At 35.9% G+C, this 19,864-nt stretch overlaps 1 protein-coding gene across 2 annotated transcripts in view; it reads right to left on the reverse strand.

Annotated features, from left to right (window-relative positions):
- Positions 1-19,864, reverse strand: part of Ak9 (adenylate kinase 9) — a 127,348-nt gene that overhangs the window by 35,866 nt on the left and 71,618 nt on the right. For both annotated transcript variants that reach the window (XR_007342060.1, XM_048787325.1), the window contains exons 21-26: positions 17,871-18,011; positions 12,033-12,119; positions 11,348-11,548; positions 10,871-10,992; positions 7,088-7,300; positions 3,673-3,933 (exon numbers count right to left, since the gene is read on the reverse strand). Coding sequence is in view for 1 of the 2 variants with exons in the window: in XM_048787325.1 (XP_048643282.1) it covers positions 3,673-3,933; positions 7,088-7,300; positions 10,871-10,992; positions 11,348-11,548; positions 12,033-12,119; positions 17,871-18,011 (1,025 nt within the window). In the remaining variant the exon portion in view is untranslated. The remainder of the gene's footprint in view (positions 1-3,672; positions 3,934-7,087; positions 7,301-10,870; positions 10,993-11,347; positions 11,549-12,032; positions 12,120-17,870; positions 18,012-19,864) is intronic.

Genomic DNA, 19,864 nt, shown 5'->3' on the forward strand with positions numbered 1-19,864 from the left:
AAATTTTAGATTTCTAACTCTATTGTTGATTATATATATATATATATATATATATATATATATATATATACATACACACACACACATACACACACACACACAATTGCAGATTTAAATTGGATGACTGCACCTCAGGAATCTCCTTTGGGTTCCACTCGTGTGGTGTAGGGGCCTATTCTTAGCCCCTTACATTGCCTGTGGACCCCACAATTCCTGGTACTTGCTTGCAATGGGCTGGGTTGGGGGCTAGGGACAGTTTAGAAGATTGGGGATCAGGGAGCTGGAGGACCCTGTTGGATGTCCGACTGTTGCTGGACCTGGTGGGATGAGGGGATTGGTGGATGCGAACGTGGAGGGAGTTGGGGACCAGGCTGGTGCGGGATCTGGTGAGTGCTGGCCCAAGTGGGCCTAGGAACCTGGGGGGTGCCAGACCAGCTGGCTGTGCAGGCCAAGAGCAATTTGCCCTCATCCCCTCTTCCAACCTTCTGACCCATGGTAGCCAGCCCCATCAGTCCCTGAGCACTTCAGAAGTCTTGGAGCTGGGGAGAGCCCTGCTCTCTCCAGCCTCTCTAACCTGTGTTCTCCATGGAGAAATGTCTCCAGTTTCTGAATTTCCACAGGATTGTTGGGCTCAGACATTCCCACACAGACCTAGCTGCAAACTCATGCATCTGGGTTTCAGTTTCTGTAGGCTCTGCCATGCTGCAGCCCCAAGATGGCTCCTGGATTGCAGATAATTGATAAACTCCAAACTCCAGTGGAGAGGTGTTTTCTTTTTTTGTTGTTGTTGTTATTTATGTCTGATTAATGTCTGTGGTTTGGCTAGGGCAGACTGCCCTTCCTGTCTCAGATTTTTCACTCTAAGCCTCCGAGAGATGTGGTATTCCTGCTGTTAACTTCTGGGTAGCAGAGCTAAGACAAATGCTGTCTCACACTATTCTCAAATCTTTTTTCCTCTGCTCTTGAGCTCTTTTCTTTATGCTAATATTCAATGTGATTATAAGCAGTAAATAGCATCTACTAGAGCTAAGAGGAGTGACTAGTGATAATATGATTAATTTTCACATGGCTTCATGTTATAATTCATCACTTTTTGCAAAAACCTTGTTCAGTTTTCCTCACAGGTCTATATAGCTTAACTGATTTTTTTCCCATTTATCCTATAATCATACAATGTTATCTCTCAAATCAAGATCCTGATTAGGATATGTTCTCACCAGGCAGCCATCAGAAATATAATTTATAAAGGGGATTACAATATTATAATAATAGAAAATATTGTGATAATGAACTCAAATCATCTCTTTCTGTAGTAAGATTATCATTAACAGGAGAGTTCTTTCTAGAATGAAACTGCTTTTGTTATCCCAAATTCTAAAAATGAGTAAAGTATTGAGATAGGGATTTAGGATAAAAAGAAAGAAATACTGAATCATAAAGGAAATATTCTCAAGCTATTGAGAGGTAGAAAGCACAGTTATAAATCTTGAGCAACTTGCCCTTGGCCCATGCCTTTGTAAAATGAGGAAAATATGCAAGTGTAGGGAAAACTAGTGTGAAATTGGGCAGCTCCACCAGGATCCACCTCCATTCCAGCCCCCGATACAGCCCTTCTATAAATATTGGACCCCAGTCCAAGTCAGGGCTGCTTCTCACTCTTGAGACAGCCTGCATTCTTGCTTGAATGTGTATCCACCTTCCTAAATAAACCTTTGTCTATGCCTTTGTCAAGCTTGTGCTGAAATTATTTTCTGTCGCTATGCCAAGAACCCTGATGGACCTGAGTTTAGTTCCCCCTCTCCTCTGGAAACTCCTTGGACCCTTTTCCAGAGACATCTATTCTCCCATGACAGTAAGAGAATCTGTTGATTACCAGGAGGTAGGATTTAATTTTATTATCTAAAAAGAATTCCTCAGTATACCTCCTTAGAAGTCAAATGATTCAGAAACAGCAAAAGAGAACTGAGCGGCTATAGAGAAGCAGATAATATTTTGTTGCATTAAAAAACCTAGACTCTGGGGCTGGGATTGTGGTTAAGCGGTAGAGCGCTTGCCTAGCAGGTGGGAGGCCCTGGGTTTGATCCTCAGCACCACATAAAAATAAATAAAGATATTGTGTCCAACTATAACTAAAAAATAAATATTTAAACAAAACAAAACAAAACAAAAAAACTAGACTCATGGGTCTGGGGTTGTGGCTCAGCGGTAGAGCACTCGCCTCGAATGTGTGAGACCCTGGGTTTCAAGCCTCAACACCACATAAAAAAATAAATAAATAAGTGAAAAAAAGGTGTTGTGACCAAATACAACTAAAAAATAAAACATAAAATATCCCTAGACTCATGGAATTTAAAAATCTGGATCAATGTACATTTTTAAATTAATAGAATATCAGCTTCTCTCAGATTCTCCTGAATATAGGTGGAAAACAATTAACAAGTATGTTTGAAGGTATGCCACATACCTTCACTTTTTGCTTTGAATATAGCCCTTACTGCTCTGCCATTGCAACTTCTTTTTTGGTATTGAGGAGTGAATCCAAGTGCTTAACCACTGAGCCACATCCCCAGCCCCTTTTTGTAAATTGCTGAGGCTGGCTTTGAACTCTCTCAGCCTCCCCAGCTACTGGGATTACAGGCATGCACCACCACACTGGGCATTACAATTTATTTTTAAAATGGCCATGTCTCTTTCTCTTCCTCTCTCCCTGCTCCTCCCTAATCTCCCCTTCCATAATCTCAGGGGGAAAAGGATCACCTTTCTTACCAATTTTAGGCAGATTTATCTCTCCTTGAGTAAATACCCACCTTAGGAAGGAAGTAATCCAGACTTTGCGGATAGTACCAGAGGATCTTGGAACTGACTATCTCCCAAATTAACAAGTGAATGACAACTCCAACAGAGAACAAGTGGGATGTGGCCTTTGAATCACCTCTTTTAAAGCACCCTGTTCCTGCTGATGGGCAGAATCACAACCTTTGGGACAGGAGTCCCCTGTATTTCTCCTTTGCTAGCAAAGCAATAGAACTTCTTTTTCTCAAAACTGTGTCCCCCTTGGCATGGAGACAAGGACTATTAGGATACTACACATCACTATCCAATCGTGTTCCAATTTCAAGTGTTATACATAACCATACCTGGGTTCCTTAATGGGGGCTCATTTGAAAAGAAAACGGTCTACCCATATCAGAAATAGTGAAAAAAAACAATAAGGTAGAAATAAGAACTTTCTTTTTATAACCTCAGACAGACGCCATCTAAGAGATACACACAAACTTTCTTATTAGGGATCATTGCAAATTAATAATTTGAGATTTCTGTTGGCACTGGGGCAGATTTTTATGCTATGTGATAGAAAACAGAGAACACAGTAGTGGAAACCTTGTACCATAAGTCAGACATATCAAAAATATAATCACAAACAAATGCTACACAATAGTCTAGTTAGAGAAAGCTTTTCTGATTTTTATGGGAGTCATGTAAATCAGTATCTTATATTCCAGATAAGTAGTAAGATTTTATTTAGCCTGGGGGGGATGACTTTTATAGGCGAGTTCTTTTTCTTGTTTTAAGAACTTTATATATAGAGAGAGTTTTATACTACTTCAGATTCTACATCCCCAAAATGACACCAGTAAGTACAGCTATGTATGAAGGAATAAATAGGGTTACCTGCGTCTTTGCGTTTTCATCCTCAATCTTAACATTGGCCTGAGCTGCAAGTTCTTCAAGTTCTTGTTTTGCAACTTGTTCCTCATCAGAATCTTCCTCATATTCAGGTCCAAATTTCCTTTCAGTTTTGAGTAGTAATTTTTCTTGAAGAACTTCTTCAAACTGAATGTGAAAAATGCCAAATTTTTCTGCCACATGTCTTCCACACACAGTTTTGCCAGAGCCACGGGGGCCCATAAGGCATATTCTTGGTGGAGGAGCCTGCAGGGGTAGGGGGGCAGGGAAGGAGAGGGCAGAGGGAGAATGAAGAAGTTCTGAGTTATTTAAAAAACATAGGCTCATTAACTGCTTTCCCTAAGCCTGATAAAAATGATTACTTTATAAGTTCAAAGAGGTATACACATTAGAATATCAACTGACATAATTCACTGTATCTCCCAACTAAGGTCCTAGTTGGTGGGAGGAGTATCAACAACAACAAGATTATCTTGATATCATATGCCAAAAAGCACTTAATAAAATGAAATTAGTTTTTTTAAAAAAAGTCTTAATGTTAAGAAATAATGAAAACATACTTTCTTATGATAATTAAAAAAATCTCTCTACCCCTCTACAAAAAAACAAAAACAAAAACAAAAACACAAAACCCTAGTTCATTAATAATGAAACATTAGAGTCCTCTCTACTATTCCTTTGATCTTCATACTGGAGATGAGGAAGGCTAAATTCAGAGAACCCATGGTTGTAGGAATTAGCCACCAGGTACATCATTTGAGAAAAATAATAAAACACAGAATGATGAATAATGAAAATAGGATGGTATGAAATAATGTAGGGATAGCCTCACACTAAACTTTTGGATTACATTTTAAATCCCCAGTGATTAAATTATTAGAGTAGTGTAATAGTAGTTTACTCTGAATATAGCCCTTGCTGCTCTACCACTGAAACTTTTTTAAAAAAATGGACATGTTTCTTTCTCTTCCTCTCTCCCAGCTCCTCCCTAATTTCTCCCCCTCCCTAATCTCAGAGGAAATAGAATTACCTTTCTTCCTCATTTTAGGAAGATTTATCTGTCCTTAAATAAACATTCACAGTAGGAAGGAAGTAATCCAGACTTTGGGGACAGTAGCAGAAGATTTGGAAATGACTATCTCCCAAATTAACAAGTGAATGACAACTCCAACAGAGAACAGGTGGAATGTAGCCTTTGAATCACTTCTTTAAAAGCACCCTGTTCCTGCTGATGGGCAGAATCACAACATTTGGGACAGGAGTACCCTATGTTTCTCTTTGCTAGCAAAGCAATAAAATTTCTTTTTTCCTTTTTCTCAAAATCATGTTCTCATCATTGGATTGGCATTGGGGCCGGGGACCCAGCTTTTGGTAACAGTAACACTTCACTTATTCACAATTCAGATGCCTGGCAACTAGGGCTGTCTGGCATCCAGAGGGTGTTAAGGTAGCTGGGTGGTGACCTGCAAAGTTCCTGGCAAATCCAATGCATTTTATGCTTTGCAGAACTGTGTCTTCAGGTTTTTAGGTTGTATCCATGTGAATTTGTGTAATGTGTAAAACAAGGCAAAGTTCAGCAAATCTATAAGAAGAAGTGACTGCCAAAAGCAACAAGAAAAGAAGAAAAGTAGCCACAGTGCTTAAATGACCCTTAGCACCATTGCCTGGGGATTCTTAGACACAATCATCCACACACTACGATAGTCCCTGTGGGCACCATGTAACTAGGCCCAAATTATCCATAAGAGTTCTGTATGTTCAGTTTAAGAAGGCAAAGGTGTTATCAAAAAGTAATAATATAATGTATTGTGATTTATACATCTCGATCCAGTTATCCCATTCCAGAGAATTATAGCAATAAAATAATTGAGGGAGAAAAGGAGAGGTATGCCCCCAAATTACCTAAATACCATTTAATAGCCATAATGCCAGAATCATTTTATAAAAAATACTGTGAAAAAATGTCTAATGATAAATTAGATGTTAAGATGTTATATCAAAATATCTAAGCATTATTAGATCTATGTAGAAACATAAATTTTCTATGTCATAAGTGAAAAAACATAAAATATGATATATGCTAGAAAGAATATACATAAACATGCACACACACATATATCTGTGGAAGAATATGGAAAAATAAAATATAAAAATTAAGACTCTTGTTTAAAGCTGGTGCAATTATTTGTGTGCCTTACTTTCAGAAATGAAAAGAAAAAATTGTGCTAATGTGGTGGCATAAGCCTGTAATTCCAGCAACTTGGGAGGCTGAGGCAGGAAGATCCCAAGTTGGAGGCCAATATCACCAATTTAGCACATCTCTCAGCACCTTAGTGAGACCGTGTCTCAAAATAAAAACCAAAAAAGGCTAGGGATCTGGACCAAGGGTAAAGTGCCCCTGGGTTCAATCTTCAGTACCAGGAAATAAAAAAGAATTGCCACATGTCCATTTTTATTCTGGTAAAATATTCATAAAATAACATTTACCACTTAAACCATTTTAAGGGTACAATTCTATGGTATTAAATATATCCATAATGTTGTGTACCTGTCCTCATTATCCATCTCCAGAACTTTTTCATGACCCATAACAGGAAGTTACCTTCTATTCATTAAATAGTTAACTCCCATGCTCCTTCTTCCTTCTCTTCTAAGAATCTGCCTATTCTAGGTACCTGATGTAAGTGGAATCATACAGTGTTTGCCTTGTGTGTCTGGCTTTTGTATTGTTTTAAAGAAGATAGAAAACCGACCCAAAGGTGATAAACAAGTGAGAATAAAAAGCTTCTCATAAACAAAAGGAGAAAATGGGTTATTCTATAGACACAGCAACACTAGTCATTCAACCAGTTTTAAACTGGTTAGATTGGCCAATTCACTTCAGGGAACATGTTTTGTAATCCAACAAGTATCATCCTTCACTCCTGAAAATCAACCAATCAGGGGTGGACTTACTTGGAAAACAGGTTCAGTGTGGTCCCATCAAGAACAGTGTTACTTGCGTAATCACAATTCTATAGATGCTGTCTACCCACTTATTCCTCTGAAAAGGCACCGATCCCAGAATTACACATTTCCCCCCAACTTCTTTATAAGGTCATTAGCCTGCTCTTCTTAGACCGACGTGCATAGACGGGCTGTAACCTAGCAAGGGGTAATTCTGCCATATCTTTTTATTTCAGATAAAAAGACACTACGTGCTGGTCTGACATAAGACAATTCTTTAAAAACCAAAATTGATAATCATTTTTATGTTACATTGCAAAGAAGTTGATCTTTGAACTTGGATATTTTCACTATATTGTCCTATGAGAGTGGGGACAATACCATGATGGAAGCTGATAATAAGTCCTTTAAGAAGCAATTGGAACGATAATTAGGATAAGAATATTGTTTTCACCTTTAATGGTTCGCTGTGAGCCACATAGTCTTCAGGATTCTCCTGAAACTTTTCTCTAGCCTCAGCACTCGAAAAGTAGTAGAACTTTTCTCGGTATTTAGCTGCTTCTTCTGTGCTACATGGTTGTAAGATGAAGTTTTCTTTGAGAACCACTGGACAGAAGGACTTTGTGTCTCCCAAATGCCTCCTTTTCTCTTTAATTCTTTCTTCACTCTAGAAATATTATTCAATTTAAAGAGTATTATGAAAAGGCATTTGATGTAATAATAAAAAGGAATTAAAAATAATCCTCTTGAATAATTTTAATCTATAACAATCCAACTTTAAAACAATCCACAAGTCATTCTTATACTATTTTAATTAATTAAAAAATTAGTTTCTCATATCCCTCTAAATCCATATCCTAAGTTTTTAATTTTTATAAAGAAAATAAATCAGCACTGAGAATGAAGGTGTGCCTAGACCTCTACAGACAGAAACCAACAGAAGTGTAATGAAAACCTTCACTCTGAGTTCAGTTTCTAAAATTATTCCCAAGAAATAAAATTTGAGTCAGGGTGACAACTTTTTGTTTGTTTCTTTGTTTTACATTACTGGATATTGGATCCAGGGGCACTCTACCACTGAGGTGCATCCCTAGACCTTTTTATTTTTTATTTTGAAATTAAGTTGCTGAGGCTGGCCTTGAACTTGTGATCTTCCTGACTCTGTCTCTTAAATAGATGAGATTACACCCATGCACCACAGTGTCTAACTATAAATTCTTTTTTTTTAAACTATCATCATCAATTTCTTTTTTTTTTTAATTTTTATTGTTGGTTGTTCAAAACATTCCATAGTTCTTGATATATCATATTTCACACTTTGATTCAAGTGGGTTATGAACTCCCATTTGTACCCCGTATACCAATTGCAGAATCACATCAGTTACACATCCATTGATTTACATATTGCCATACTAGTGTCTGTTGTATTCTGCTGCCTTTCCTATCCTCTACTATCCCCCCTCCCCTCCCCTCCCTTCCCATCTTCTCTCTCTACCCCCTCTACTGTCATTCATTTCTCCCCCTTGTATTACTTTTCCCTTTCCCCTCACTTCCTCTTGTATGTAATTTTGTATAACCCTGAGGGTCTCCTTCCATTTCCATGCATGTAAATTAAGTTTGAGATGCCTCTGGATTTGCTTTGCTTTCTTTTAAGTGGATATAATCAGATAATAATTTCAAAATATTTTATTTAGCTAATAAATATTTAGTGACAGATTTTCATTTGTGATAAATAATTTCTATGCATGGTATGTATTATACTAAAAATGATTAGTATACTAAAATGATTATAATGCTACCAACATACATATGAAAACATACATATATATAGGTGCAAATATAATTATCCTATAACATGCTTCTCAACAAAACAAGAAATAATAACTTTCTATAAAGGTACAAAAATAAGACTAATCAATATCTTCCTTCCATCATTCTTATTTAATTTATTTTAATTCCTATTAAGGCATTCAAACTTAAAAATGAGCTGAGAAGTATTGATTATTTCCTATGACATGGAAGAGTTTAAACAACACAGGAATTATTTAATCAGCAAATGTATATTAGAAATGACCTATAAACTTCCTTCTATTATTTTTGTTTGGCTTTTATCTTTTAAGCAAATTTTATTAATTGATTGTTTGGGGGTAAAAGCCTTTTTGAATTTAAAATTTATTAGTATAAAGTCCTCATAATTTGAAATAATTAAATGTTCATTATTGCTTCTTCTTTTTTACCTAATTAAGCTTACAAGAAGTTTGTCTGTTTTCCTTTTGTTGATTGGTCAATTTTTCATTTTGGGACTTTTATTTTATTTTGTTTTCCTATTTTAATAGTTTTTGCCTTTAATTAACCTAGGGATAGTTAATCACTGAGCCACATCCCCAACCCTTTTTTATTTTTTATTTGAGACAGGTCTGCTAAGTTGCTTAGGACCTTACTAAACTGCTGGGGCTGGCCTCAAATTTGTGATCTTCTTGACTCAGCCTCACGAGTTGCAGGTTATAGACATGCACCACCATACCAGGTGAGATCTTTTTTTTTTTTTTTTAATTCCCTTTTTCTCTCTCTAGCTTCCACATATGAGAGAAAACATCCAACCTTTGACTTTCTGAGTTTGGCTTATTTCACTTAGCATGATGTTCCCCAGTTCCCTACATTTACCAGAAAATGCCATAATTTCATTCTTTTTTATGGCTGGGTAAAACTCCATCATGTACATATACCATGTTTTCTTTATTCATTTGTCCATTGATGGGTACCTGGGTTGGTTCCATAACTTGGCTACTGAGCAGTACATGTTTTTGTGGATTCCAATTACATATATGATAGGCTCCTTGTTCCTTAGATCACTGATGATCTCACTTTTTTCACGATTTTTCCCCTTTTGTTTCATTGTAGATAGTTTCTATTGCTATCTTTTCCAGTTTGCTAATCTTCTAAGTGATTGTTATTCTGTTAAATGAATGTCTCATTTAATTTTTGTACTTTTCAATCCTAACAGTGGAGATTAGGTGTTTATTATTCTTCTATATCTCTGCTTAACTTTTTGATTTATAGAGTGCATTTATGTTAACAGTTTTAATGCTTTTGTCAGGAATTCTGACATCTTTGTCAGTTTTCAATTAGTTTTAATTGACCAAATTTTCTCCTAATTACAAAGTCATATTTTCCTGCTTGTTTGCAGGTCTGGTGATCTTAGAGAGGAGGTCAAAATGTTATCTTGTATTCCCATAAATATTCTTACATGTTTATTCTTGGATACGGTGAAGTTACTTGGAAGAAATTTAGTCTTTTTGACTTTTACTTTTATATTAGGTGGGGCCAGAGCAGCATTTATTTTAGGTTGAATTATTCCCCATTCCTGAGGCTACACCCTGATTAATGCCTTACCTGATGCCCTGTGAATTATGGGATTTTTTAAAATGCATGGATACTGTACATAAAAATATAAGTTTTGAGTATTATAGACATCTTGAGAATGGTCTGAGAACACTAACAGAAGGTGGCCAGAGGAAGAGAATCAGAACATAAGCAGGACAAAACCACATCCTTTGGCAACCTTAATAGTCTCATAAGTTAATAATAAAGTACTGAGAGCTGTATCAAAATCATACTGTGTATTATTTCTTGCCCCCCCATCCCCTGCATATTTGGGTTTAAGTTAGGCAAAAATAACTTAATTGTAAGTGTATGTTTATCTAACTTAATAAGTTATTTTTTATTTATAAAGCCCCAAATTAAAGAAATATTTTCATGTTTTATGATTGACAGATGTCTGAGCTGGGCACTATCAAATGAAAATGTTTATCATGATTCTGGTGTCAAGGGAGTAGAATGGTGCCCCAACCTGTACTGCTGCTGTTTGAGGGTACTGCACATCATGATCATGCAAGCAGCCTTTTTAAGACTCTCTGTTTTACATACACACCCTACTCTTAGATTTATAAAATATTTACATTTTTAATACCTATATACTTTTTCCATGGAAAAATTTTTAAAAGATTCTCCTTATATTTTTTTCATGGTGTCTTTTTTTTTTTTTTTAATACTACGTAGCCCTGGTATTTCAGGGAATCAAGTGAGGCTGGGGTCAGGGGAGAACATGAGCAAAAATATTTACTTATAAAGTTGAGCCTGCCTGTTTGTTCACTTGTTAACCTGTTAGTCACCACTCTGCTACGTACAGCTTCAAGGACTTACCAAATGAGAATGAGTAGTAATAAAACAGTCATACCTCTTCCTCTTCTTCTTCCTCTTCATCCAAATCCTCATCAATGTCAGCTTCAGCCTGATAGTCTTCTGTTTCTTCATCATAATCTTCTATAGTTAACTCCCATGCACTATACTGAAAAGGTTCTGTTAAAAAAATCATTGGAGAAAATATTTTTAGAATGAACAGTTATTAGCATATACAGAAGTGAAAAATTAGGAAACTAATTATTATTATTCATCTCTTGGTTTTAATATGTAGGCAAATAGCCCTTTACAAATTCTTTATGTGACAACTGACCAGCATGGCCAATGCTGTGTGTGCCCCATGGCTGTTCTGATCAGGCAGAGCCTGCACTATGATACTTGTTAAATATTTTACATATCATCCTTAGATACATTGAATGCTTTACTTCATGAACCATCAAGAAAGGTCTTAAAGTTGCAGCATGTTTTTAATATCTCTACTCTTGATCATAAATGTGGCGATCACAGTCCTTACTTTCCATAGTGTTGACTACTTTTTGAAATAGTTCCTTTGGTGTTTTCCCAGAAATCTCCAAGTTTAAAATTTGAACGCCAGCCTCACTAATTGCTGATTCCAGTGTTTTCCAGGTGGTACTGAAAGCATTAATCTGCTCTATAAATGGCTCCATTTCAGGAACATCAGGATAAGTGTCTTCTGGAAACTCAGGCAGTACAACTTTTGAGTAAAGGTTAAAGGAAAGGAAAAAGAGTCTTTAAATATCTTATCTCCAGCCAAATTGCCAGAATAATTTACACTGTTTATAATGTTTTTCAAACATTTGAAAGAAAAGTAAACTTAATAGTCTTAGCAATAATATATATTCATAATTTCATATTTTAATCATTCTTTGTTCTTTATATATTATACATGAATTATTACCTATTAATAAAACTCAAATAATTAGATAATTAATATGAGCTTCATATGAAAACTTTAGCTGTAAATACAATGTGTAAAATAAATTTGATGAAAGTCAGTGTTATAAGGTGAATAGATACACTCTTAATGGAATAAACTAAATAAATATAATAAATATCAGGCTGACATACAGCATAGAAAGAAATAAGTAGAAATCAGGTAATGCCCCAATTAAAGGACTAGATTCTGTTAAGAAATGTGAAAAGCACTTTTATGCACTACTTTTGTTATATAATCTAACCTGTTTCAGATTCTTTACTCTCCATGATCTCTTTGGATTCTTTTGTAATTTCTGTTCCTGTTGTAGTATCCTCACTAGGCTCAGAGGCTTAATGAAGAAATCAAATTGTTAGTGTTTGAATTTTAAAATGTTACTTCTTTATGAAAGCTATGGCACAAAGAAATTCAAAACAATTTAAATTGTGAATAACATGTCTAATAAAAAATACCGTTTTTGTTAAAGAATGGCATAAAAATATATGAAAATATGAGGCAGAAAATGAAGAATATTCTTAAGTATATAAATGGACATTAACTAGAAATAACTGACACATGGTACATACAATTCTGTTGATGACTATTGTTAAATAGTTTTCAAACTTCTGGTAATATGGCCCCAGACTTGCAGTGCCTGATACTCCTTTTAATTTCTCGTTAAATACTGATGAAGCTTGTAATCCCAGTAGCTCAGGAGGCTGAGGTGGGAGGACTACAAGTTCAAAGCCAGCCTCAGCAACTTAGTGAGGCCCTAAGCAATTTAGTGAGACCCTATCTCAAAATAAAAAATTTTAAAAATGGGCTGGGGATGTAGCTCAGGGGTAACGTGCCTCTGGATTCAATCCTTAATACCAAAAAATAAAATAAAATAAAATACCCATGAAGGGGGCTTTGAGTGTGGTTCAGTGGTAGAGAAAAATCCAAATCTACAAAAGAACCTATGAAGATACACCAAAAGACTGCAAAGTGGCAACGAGAGATGATAATATTGCAAAGCCCCAGTTATGGGCATAGGTATGGAAAAATTGAAGAGAATCCTATCTGTTTCATTGTTGAGGGTACAGACTATAAACTATTTTCCTGGATGACATAAGGCATTAAGACAACCTTCACACATGATCTAGCATAGATGGCTTCAGGGAAGATAGAACTAATTATCTTCTCACCCTACTCACACACTTACATGTATAGAGCCATTTTATAAAATGTGAAAAGCCATCTTCTAAGTTCAAATAATACTTCAGTTCTCCTTTGATAAAATCTATGTTTAATACTTATTATAGCAGGAAGTAGAAAGGGGCATACCCATCCTTTCTTGGCCTTTTGGCTACGATCTAGTGAAGGAAAGGGATAAGCCCAGGGCTGGCATGGTAGTGACATGTTTAATTGTAAACTTCTCTGTTAATATACGCTTTAAAAATCATATCAAAGAGAAGAAGATAATTCCAAACTGTGTTAGCTTCTCTGGCTTAATCAGAGACTGCAATGATTGGAGATGAAGACCATCTAGCTTCAGTCTAGAAAAGTCATTAAAGTTGAATACTTGCTAAATGCAACAACTTGAATGCCCCGGTCCAGCCCCAGCAGGGATGCAGGGGTCCTGAAGGATGAGTGGCATGGGGCGAAAGAGAGGAGTCGGACAGGTTGCAAGTTACAAGCAGCCTTCAGAAGGATCTGCTGCCCCTAGAGGGGGGGCCTTTATTTTTATACCTTTTTTGCAGATGTTTTTTTCAGGTAGTAAATGGAAAACCCCAAGCCCTGAAACTTCTTAAGACTTACAATCTTTTTGTAATATATATTGATTATGTAAGATATTGAGTACATTGTTTAAAATATTTTCCTGTAACCTTTGCCAATCATGAATAAGCCTTTACATTTTTACCTCAATCACTAGGTGCCACACTACACAACTAGACTATATGTCTCCTGACCTATTATTAACTTTTAAATTTAAAGCATACCTATAATTATTTCATTAACCTTTAACTTTAAAGCATACCTATGATTATTGGTAAACTTTCTTACTTCTAATATAAAATTCCAGTAAAACACACTTAAAATACCGAAAGTCTATTACTTAAAAGCCTACTATTCTGAAGTGCCTCTAAAATATATTTATGTCAATTTTACATTATTTTATTTTTAATCTCCAAGGTAATTTCCTTTTTTCATATGACCTATTTAATGGCTTTCTTAAAGAGTTTCTTTGATCCTTCATCAAAGTACACCAATTCTTATATCTTTGTAATCTTTAACTAAAGGGCAGGCTTTATACCTCAACCCACTTGCCATTAATATTAACTATGTGTTTCCCATTTCCATCATACATTCCTATGTAAGGCAAAGGAGGGTCTGTTGGTGGGGGGAATGTATGTTGCACAGGTTGTGGCTTTAGAACGGGGTGGAGGGTGGGCTTAGTGTAAATTGTGAACAGTGGGATAAACATTTCTTGTTGATAAGGCTTGAGAAATAACATTACTGTTTGTATCCTGAGAGATACTGAAACACACCTCAGGGCATGAGTTAATTGTATCCTTAGTCTCATTCTGGGAATCTTCCTGCAATTTCAGGTAATACGTACTTTTATTATTGATTGACGGATGTCCTATTATCCATATCATGAGTATCATAAACAAAACACTTAACATTTCCCATGGTTTCAGTTTCCAGATGGTGCGGCTCTGCCGCAGCATCCCTCATGCTGTGACCCTGTCTTCACCACTTGAACTATAAGTTATTGCACATTAACTTATATCACATATATCAGGTCTATATTGGAGAGTGTGAGGCAAGAAGTTTAAGTGAAAGGATGGGGTGAGGGTGGGGCAGGTTGCTCTTGGAAATACTGCTCTACCTGCCCTTCCTATCATGGTTTTTATAAAACCTATGAAAAGATGTTATGATGAAAGCAAAGAGAATATTAATTCAAAGACTCAAGTGAAGACTTTGCTTTTTGAAAACTTTTTTTTTTCTTTACTGGGGATTGAACCCAGGGGTGCTGTACCACTGATCTACATCCCCAGCCTTTTGAATTTTTCATTTTGAGACAGGTCTCACACTAAGTTGCTCAGAGTGGCCTCAAAGTCACCATCTGCCCCATTCAGCCTCCTGAGTCACTCAGATTACAGGCATGCACCACTGTGCCTGTAAATTTTATAAGACCTATGCTTGGAGTACTCAACAAGCAGAAGAGGACAACAGAGTCTATGAAACAGGAGCCACAAGGCATAAAGATAGACCTTTCCAAAATAAAGGCTGAAATGCAAGAAAATTAGCTCAAATAAAACCATGCAAGGAAATCTAAAATGCAACAGCAGAATTAAAATATGCCTTAGGAGAAAATAAACTATTAATATGAAGGATAACAAATCTCTGAAGAATATAGAAGGGAAATACAAAGAGATAAAAACTTCAGGGAAAAGAAGATTAATGTGGCTGAGAAACAGTAGTTATCTAGCCAATAAATAATATATGATCCTGAAAAAGGAATCGAAAGCAATAATTAAAGAAAAACCACTCTGAGCTAGACAAAGACTGGAGAAAGTACAGAATTTGGGAGCAACGTCAATTAAATTATCAATAATCCTACTATCCCATAGGTGCAGAAATCTAAGGACTGTGTCCACACCTGTGGCATTCAGCTATGTGAAGATGCTGTGCCTCCTTCAAAATGATATCTGGAGGAAGTGTGTAAACAAATAATTAATTCTCATATTAATAGCTACTATGTATCAGAATAAATAGTAGTCTTGTATGAGGACTTTAAAAACGTATTAGAGCAAACCTTTCCCTCAGGCTGAAGTCTATAGTTGTAAAACTAAAATAAAGAACCACATGCTTAGAAATATTGAAAGAAATACATTAGAATGTTAAATATTATTGTCTTTTGCTAGTGATTTCCCACCCCACAAAAAGAAGCTTTGTATTTTAGTAATGCCATTTTTTTCTATTTGTATGAATTCTACATTTCCTGTAACTAGCATATGTTTAATCAAATTGGGCTGGATTTTTGAACAATTTAAGACAGTTCCACATCAATTATATCAGAACTATGATCATGGTCTATCAAATGTCTATCAAAGGATAGACATTTTCCAGCTTTTAAGTGGTCCATAGTCTTTTTAAAGAATCAATTCATTATGACCTGCAAATACACTATGCAGCTGTTATCCTAGAGTTTATGTTTTTAGGATCAGATATGCCTCAGGCATAAATACTGAGCTTTTTTTTTTTTTGTAACATAGGGGATAATTTATAGAACTTTTTTTCCAAGCAAATTTTTTTCCTATGGCAACAGTTTTCAGCTACTAGAATTATCTGGGTTATGTCTTAACATGGAGACTCCCAAATTCTATCCTAGACTTACAGAGCCAGAACTTGCAATGAGATAGAGCTCAATAGCCTTTAAAATAAGAATTTTAGGACACACACACACACACACACACACATACACAGAGAGGAATGTAATATAAAGACAAAGACAGACAGGCATAGTAGCACATGACTGTAATCCCAGCAGCTCAGAAGGCTAAGGCAGGAGAATCATGAGTTCAAAGCCAACCTCAGCAACTTAAAAGCCCTAAGTAACTTAGTGAGACCCTGTCTCTCTATAATTAAAAAAAAAAAAAAAAGGGCNGAGAGAGGGAAAGAAAAAGCCACAAGCCAAGAATTGCTTGGAGGCACCTAAAGCTAGGAAGAGGCTAGGAAGATGCGAGGCAGCATTCATCCCCAGAGCCTTCAAAAGGAGCACAGTCCTATTTACACATTGATTTTGGACTGTAAGAAAATAAATTTCTATTGTTTAAAGCCATCTTAAAGTTTAAGATTATTTGTTGCAGCAGCCCTAGGAAACTAATACATTTCCCAATAGTCTGCTTGGAAATGAGCATTAGAGAGCAATGTGAAATTTAGTGATGATTAAGCAAGGGAGAGATGGAGGAGAGAGTTTATGTCACATGCCCTACAGCAGACACTGTTGATAACTCACCAATCCTGTTTTCCTCTTTTTCTTTCCTGGCTTAGTGGGGTTTTGGTCTAGTGTTTACTCCAAACCCATCTAGTTGGAGAGAGTGACCTCATCTACAGCTCCAAGGAATTAATCTAAGGTCTAAGCCTCACATGTAGGTTCTATCCCTTCTGATTTTGAAGAAGGAACAGTAACTATTAATTATGAAAGTGCTAAGATTTAAGGAGATGGGCATTACATGCCTGTAATCCCAGCAATTTGGGAGGCTACAGCATGAAGATCTCAAGTTCCAGGTCAACCTCAGCAAGTTAGTGAGACCCTGCTGTAAAATTTTAAAAAAAGGGTTGAGAATGTAGCTCAGTGGTAAAGTGCCCCTGGGTTCAATCCCCAGTACCACAAACAAAAACAAAAACAAAAAAACAAATTTAACAAGATGAAATAGCTAATTACCCTGACTTGATATGATGCACTGTACACACATATCAAATTAACACGCTATACCCTACAAATGTGTATATTTATTCTGAGTCAAATGTTTTTTAAAAAGTGAAATAAAATGTTTATTCTGGAGCTGTGGGACTAATAACACCTTGGTAAGAATGAAATGCATACACATATATGAGCTACAAAATATGAATTGTGTAAGTTTTGGTGATTTTGCATATGACTTAAATGTTCTTTTATTTGCATTTAAAATGGCACTGCACAATGCAAAGATAAGTCATTAAATTCATGCTAACAAGTTGATTTTTTTCTCTATTTAAAATGACATTAAATAGCAAATGAAAAACACCATGACAAGCTGAAAGAGAGGGGTTGGGGCACATTGGAAGAAAAAGAACTTTGTATTTTAGTAATTTAATGGCAATCTATTCCTGCTTTTGGGAAAATGTGCGCTGCAAATTAAGTCACTGACTCTGTTCCTGAATGCCAGTCATGGGGCCAAGCCCATTCAACTTCCCTATCACATTGCACACCATGTGATTTGGCTTCTTTCTGAGTCTCATCTTCCTATTTTCAGCCAGCTTCCATTTTATTATTTCTCCCACCCCCACTCCTCTTTCTCTCTAATGAACCTGAGTAGAATGAAAGATGTGGCCCTCAGTGAAGTCTAACCTAATTTATGTTCTGTTTCAGGCATTTCCAAATCTTCAGGTACTAATGACGGTCTGTTTTCAGGCACTTCAGATTCTTCATGGACATCATAGTCCTCACCTTCGAGTTCTTCATCAAGATCGTGATAAATAGCATCAATTTCTAGAAAAAATTAGAAGGAATAAACTATCATTCCGTTTAAATCAACAAATATTTATTGGGTATTGATAAGTGCTGAGGCCAAAAGAATGAGTGACTCCTGCCCTCCTGGAGTAGGTGGTTTAAAGGGGGAGACAGATGCATTATCTCTATATTATACCCACTCAACATGGTGGTACAGAATTAACAGACTAAGAGTGTTATGGGAAAACCTGACTAAGGGTTCATTGAAAAGAAGAAATGTTTATAGCAGCCCCAAATAATCTAACAGTATAAGATCAGAAGCAGTCCAATTCCATTCAATAAGGGAATGACTGTCTAATATGATATCCACTAGTCAGGTGCGGCTCTTGAGCCCTTGAAATGAAGTTTGTACAAATGGATATATATGTAAATATGGACACCTAGCCTCATTCCATAGTTTGGCTATTGTGAATTGTGCTGCTATAAACATGGGTATGCATGTACCACTATAGTAGGCTGATTTAAATTCTTTAAGATACTGAGGAATGGTCTTTTAAGGCATTTCCATACTAATTTCCACAGTGGATATACAAATTTAAAACCCTACCAAAGAGTAAAAGTGGATAGATTTTCTTATCATTAAAAATATTAAATAATATAGATTGTTGATCAATAATGTCCATTATAAATTTAGAAAGCATAATTCTAAGTTTTATGTAGTTCCTGATGAACATTAATATATACTGGAGTTTTTCAGGAAAAAAATGGCAAGTGGTATCAGAAAACTGGTCTCTCTAATTCCCTTTCATGTAATATTTTTATGAAGATGGAAAGCATCTCTTTATATGCAGAGATGATATGAAAAAATAATTGTTTTCTGGACTCTTGTGGAAATTTCTTCCCCCAGTAAGTTTCTCCAAGAATTGCATTCTGATGGTGTGATACACCTCTGGCATCTAAATTTTATCTAAATCCAGATGATTAAGCACCCAGAGAAAAACAACCTGAAATATTCTTACATCTAGGTCTGAACCCAAACCACAGTGCATGTGGCTTCTAAGTATGTCACTTGGAAAGTAGTGAATCTTTTTGTGTTAGATTGAGGATTTTATGGTAACACACACAAGTATGAAGCAACACTTGCTGAATCTTACAAGCTTGTTATGTGATGAAGCTATGTGCTCTACATATCTCCTATAATAAAATATCTCCTATAATAAAAAATTTTGGGGCTAGGGCTGTGGTTCAGTGGTAGCACACTTGCCTGGCATGTGTGAGGCACTGGGTTCGATTTCAGCACCACATATAAATACATAAAATGAAGGTCTATCAACAACTAAAAAAAAATTTTTTTTAATTGTCATATACCTCAAGTATGTGTGTATTCATTTATAGGTTGTATTCTTATCCATATTAGATACATTATAAAATGTACATAAGAATTGATATAAGTATATTTCAGAAAATTATAAAAAGTTTAAAATCTTTTTTCTAAAACCCTACTGAATAATCTATGTCACATATAAATTTGGGATGGTTCAAAGATGTTTTAAAGATCCTTGAACTATTTGGGATTTTGATTGTTAATTATACAGTCATCTGTTGATTCGTGACAAATTACCCAGAAATGTAGTGGTTAAAACAATCACATATTATCCTTGTAGTTTGGGAAGGCTTAAATGAAAAGTTCTGGCTCAGGTTGTCTCATGTATTGTAGTGAAGATGCCCATCAAGGTTGTAGTGTTCTCAGGCCTTAACTGGGATTGGAGGATCCACTTCCAAGGTGAATTCCTCAAAGCCAGTACCAAAGTGTTCAGAGAAGAGTCAGCTACTACCACCCTGTCCTATCCAAAATCCTGGCCTACAGAATGGTTTAATGAAAATGGTGGTTG

This window comes from Marmota marmota, unplaced genomic scaffold, assembly GCF_001458135.2.
Source record: "Marmota marmota marmota unplaced genomic scaffold, marMar, whole genome shotgun sequence".
NCBI classification, from domain to species: domain Eukaryota; kingdom Metazoa; phylum Chordata; class Mammalia; order Rodentia; family Sciuridae; genus Marmota; species Marmota marmota.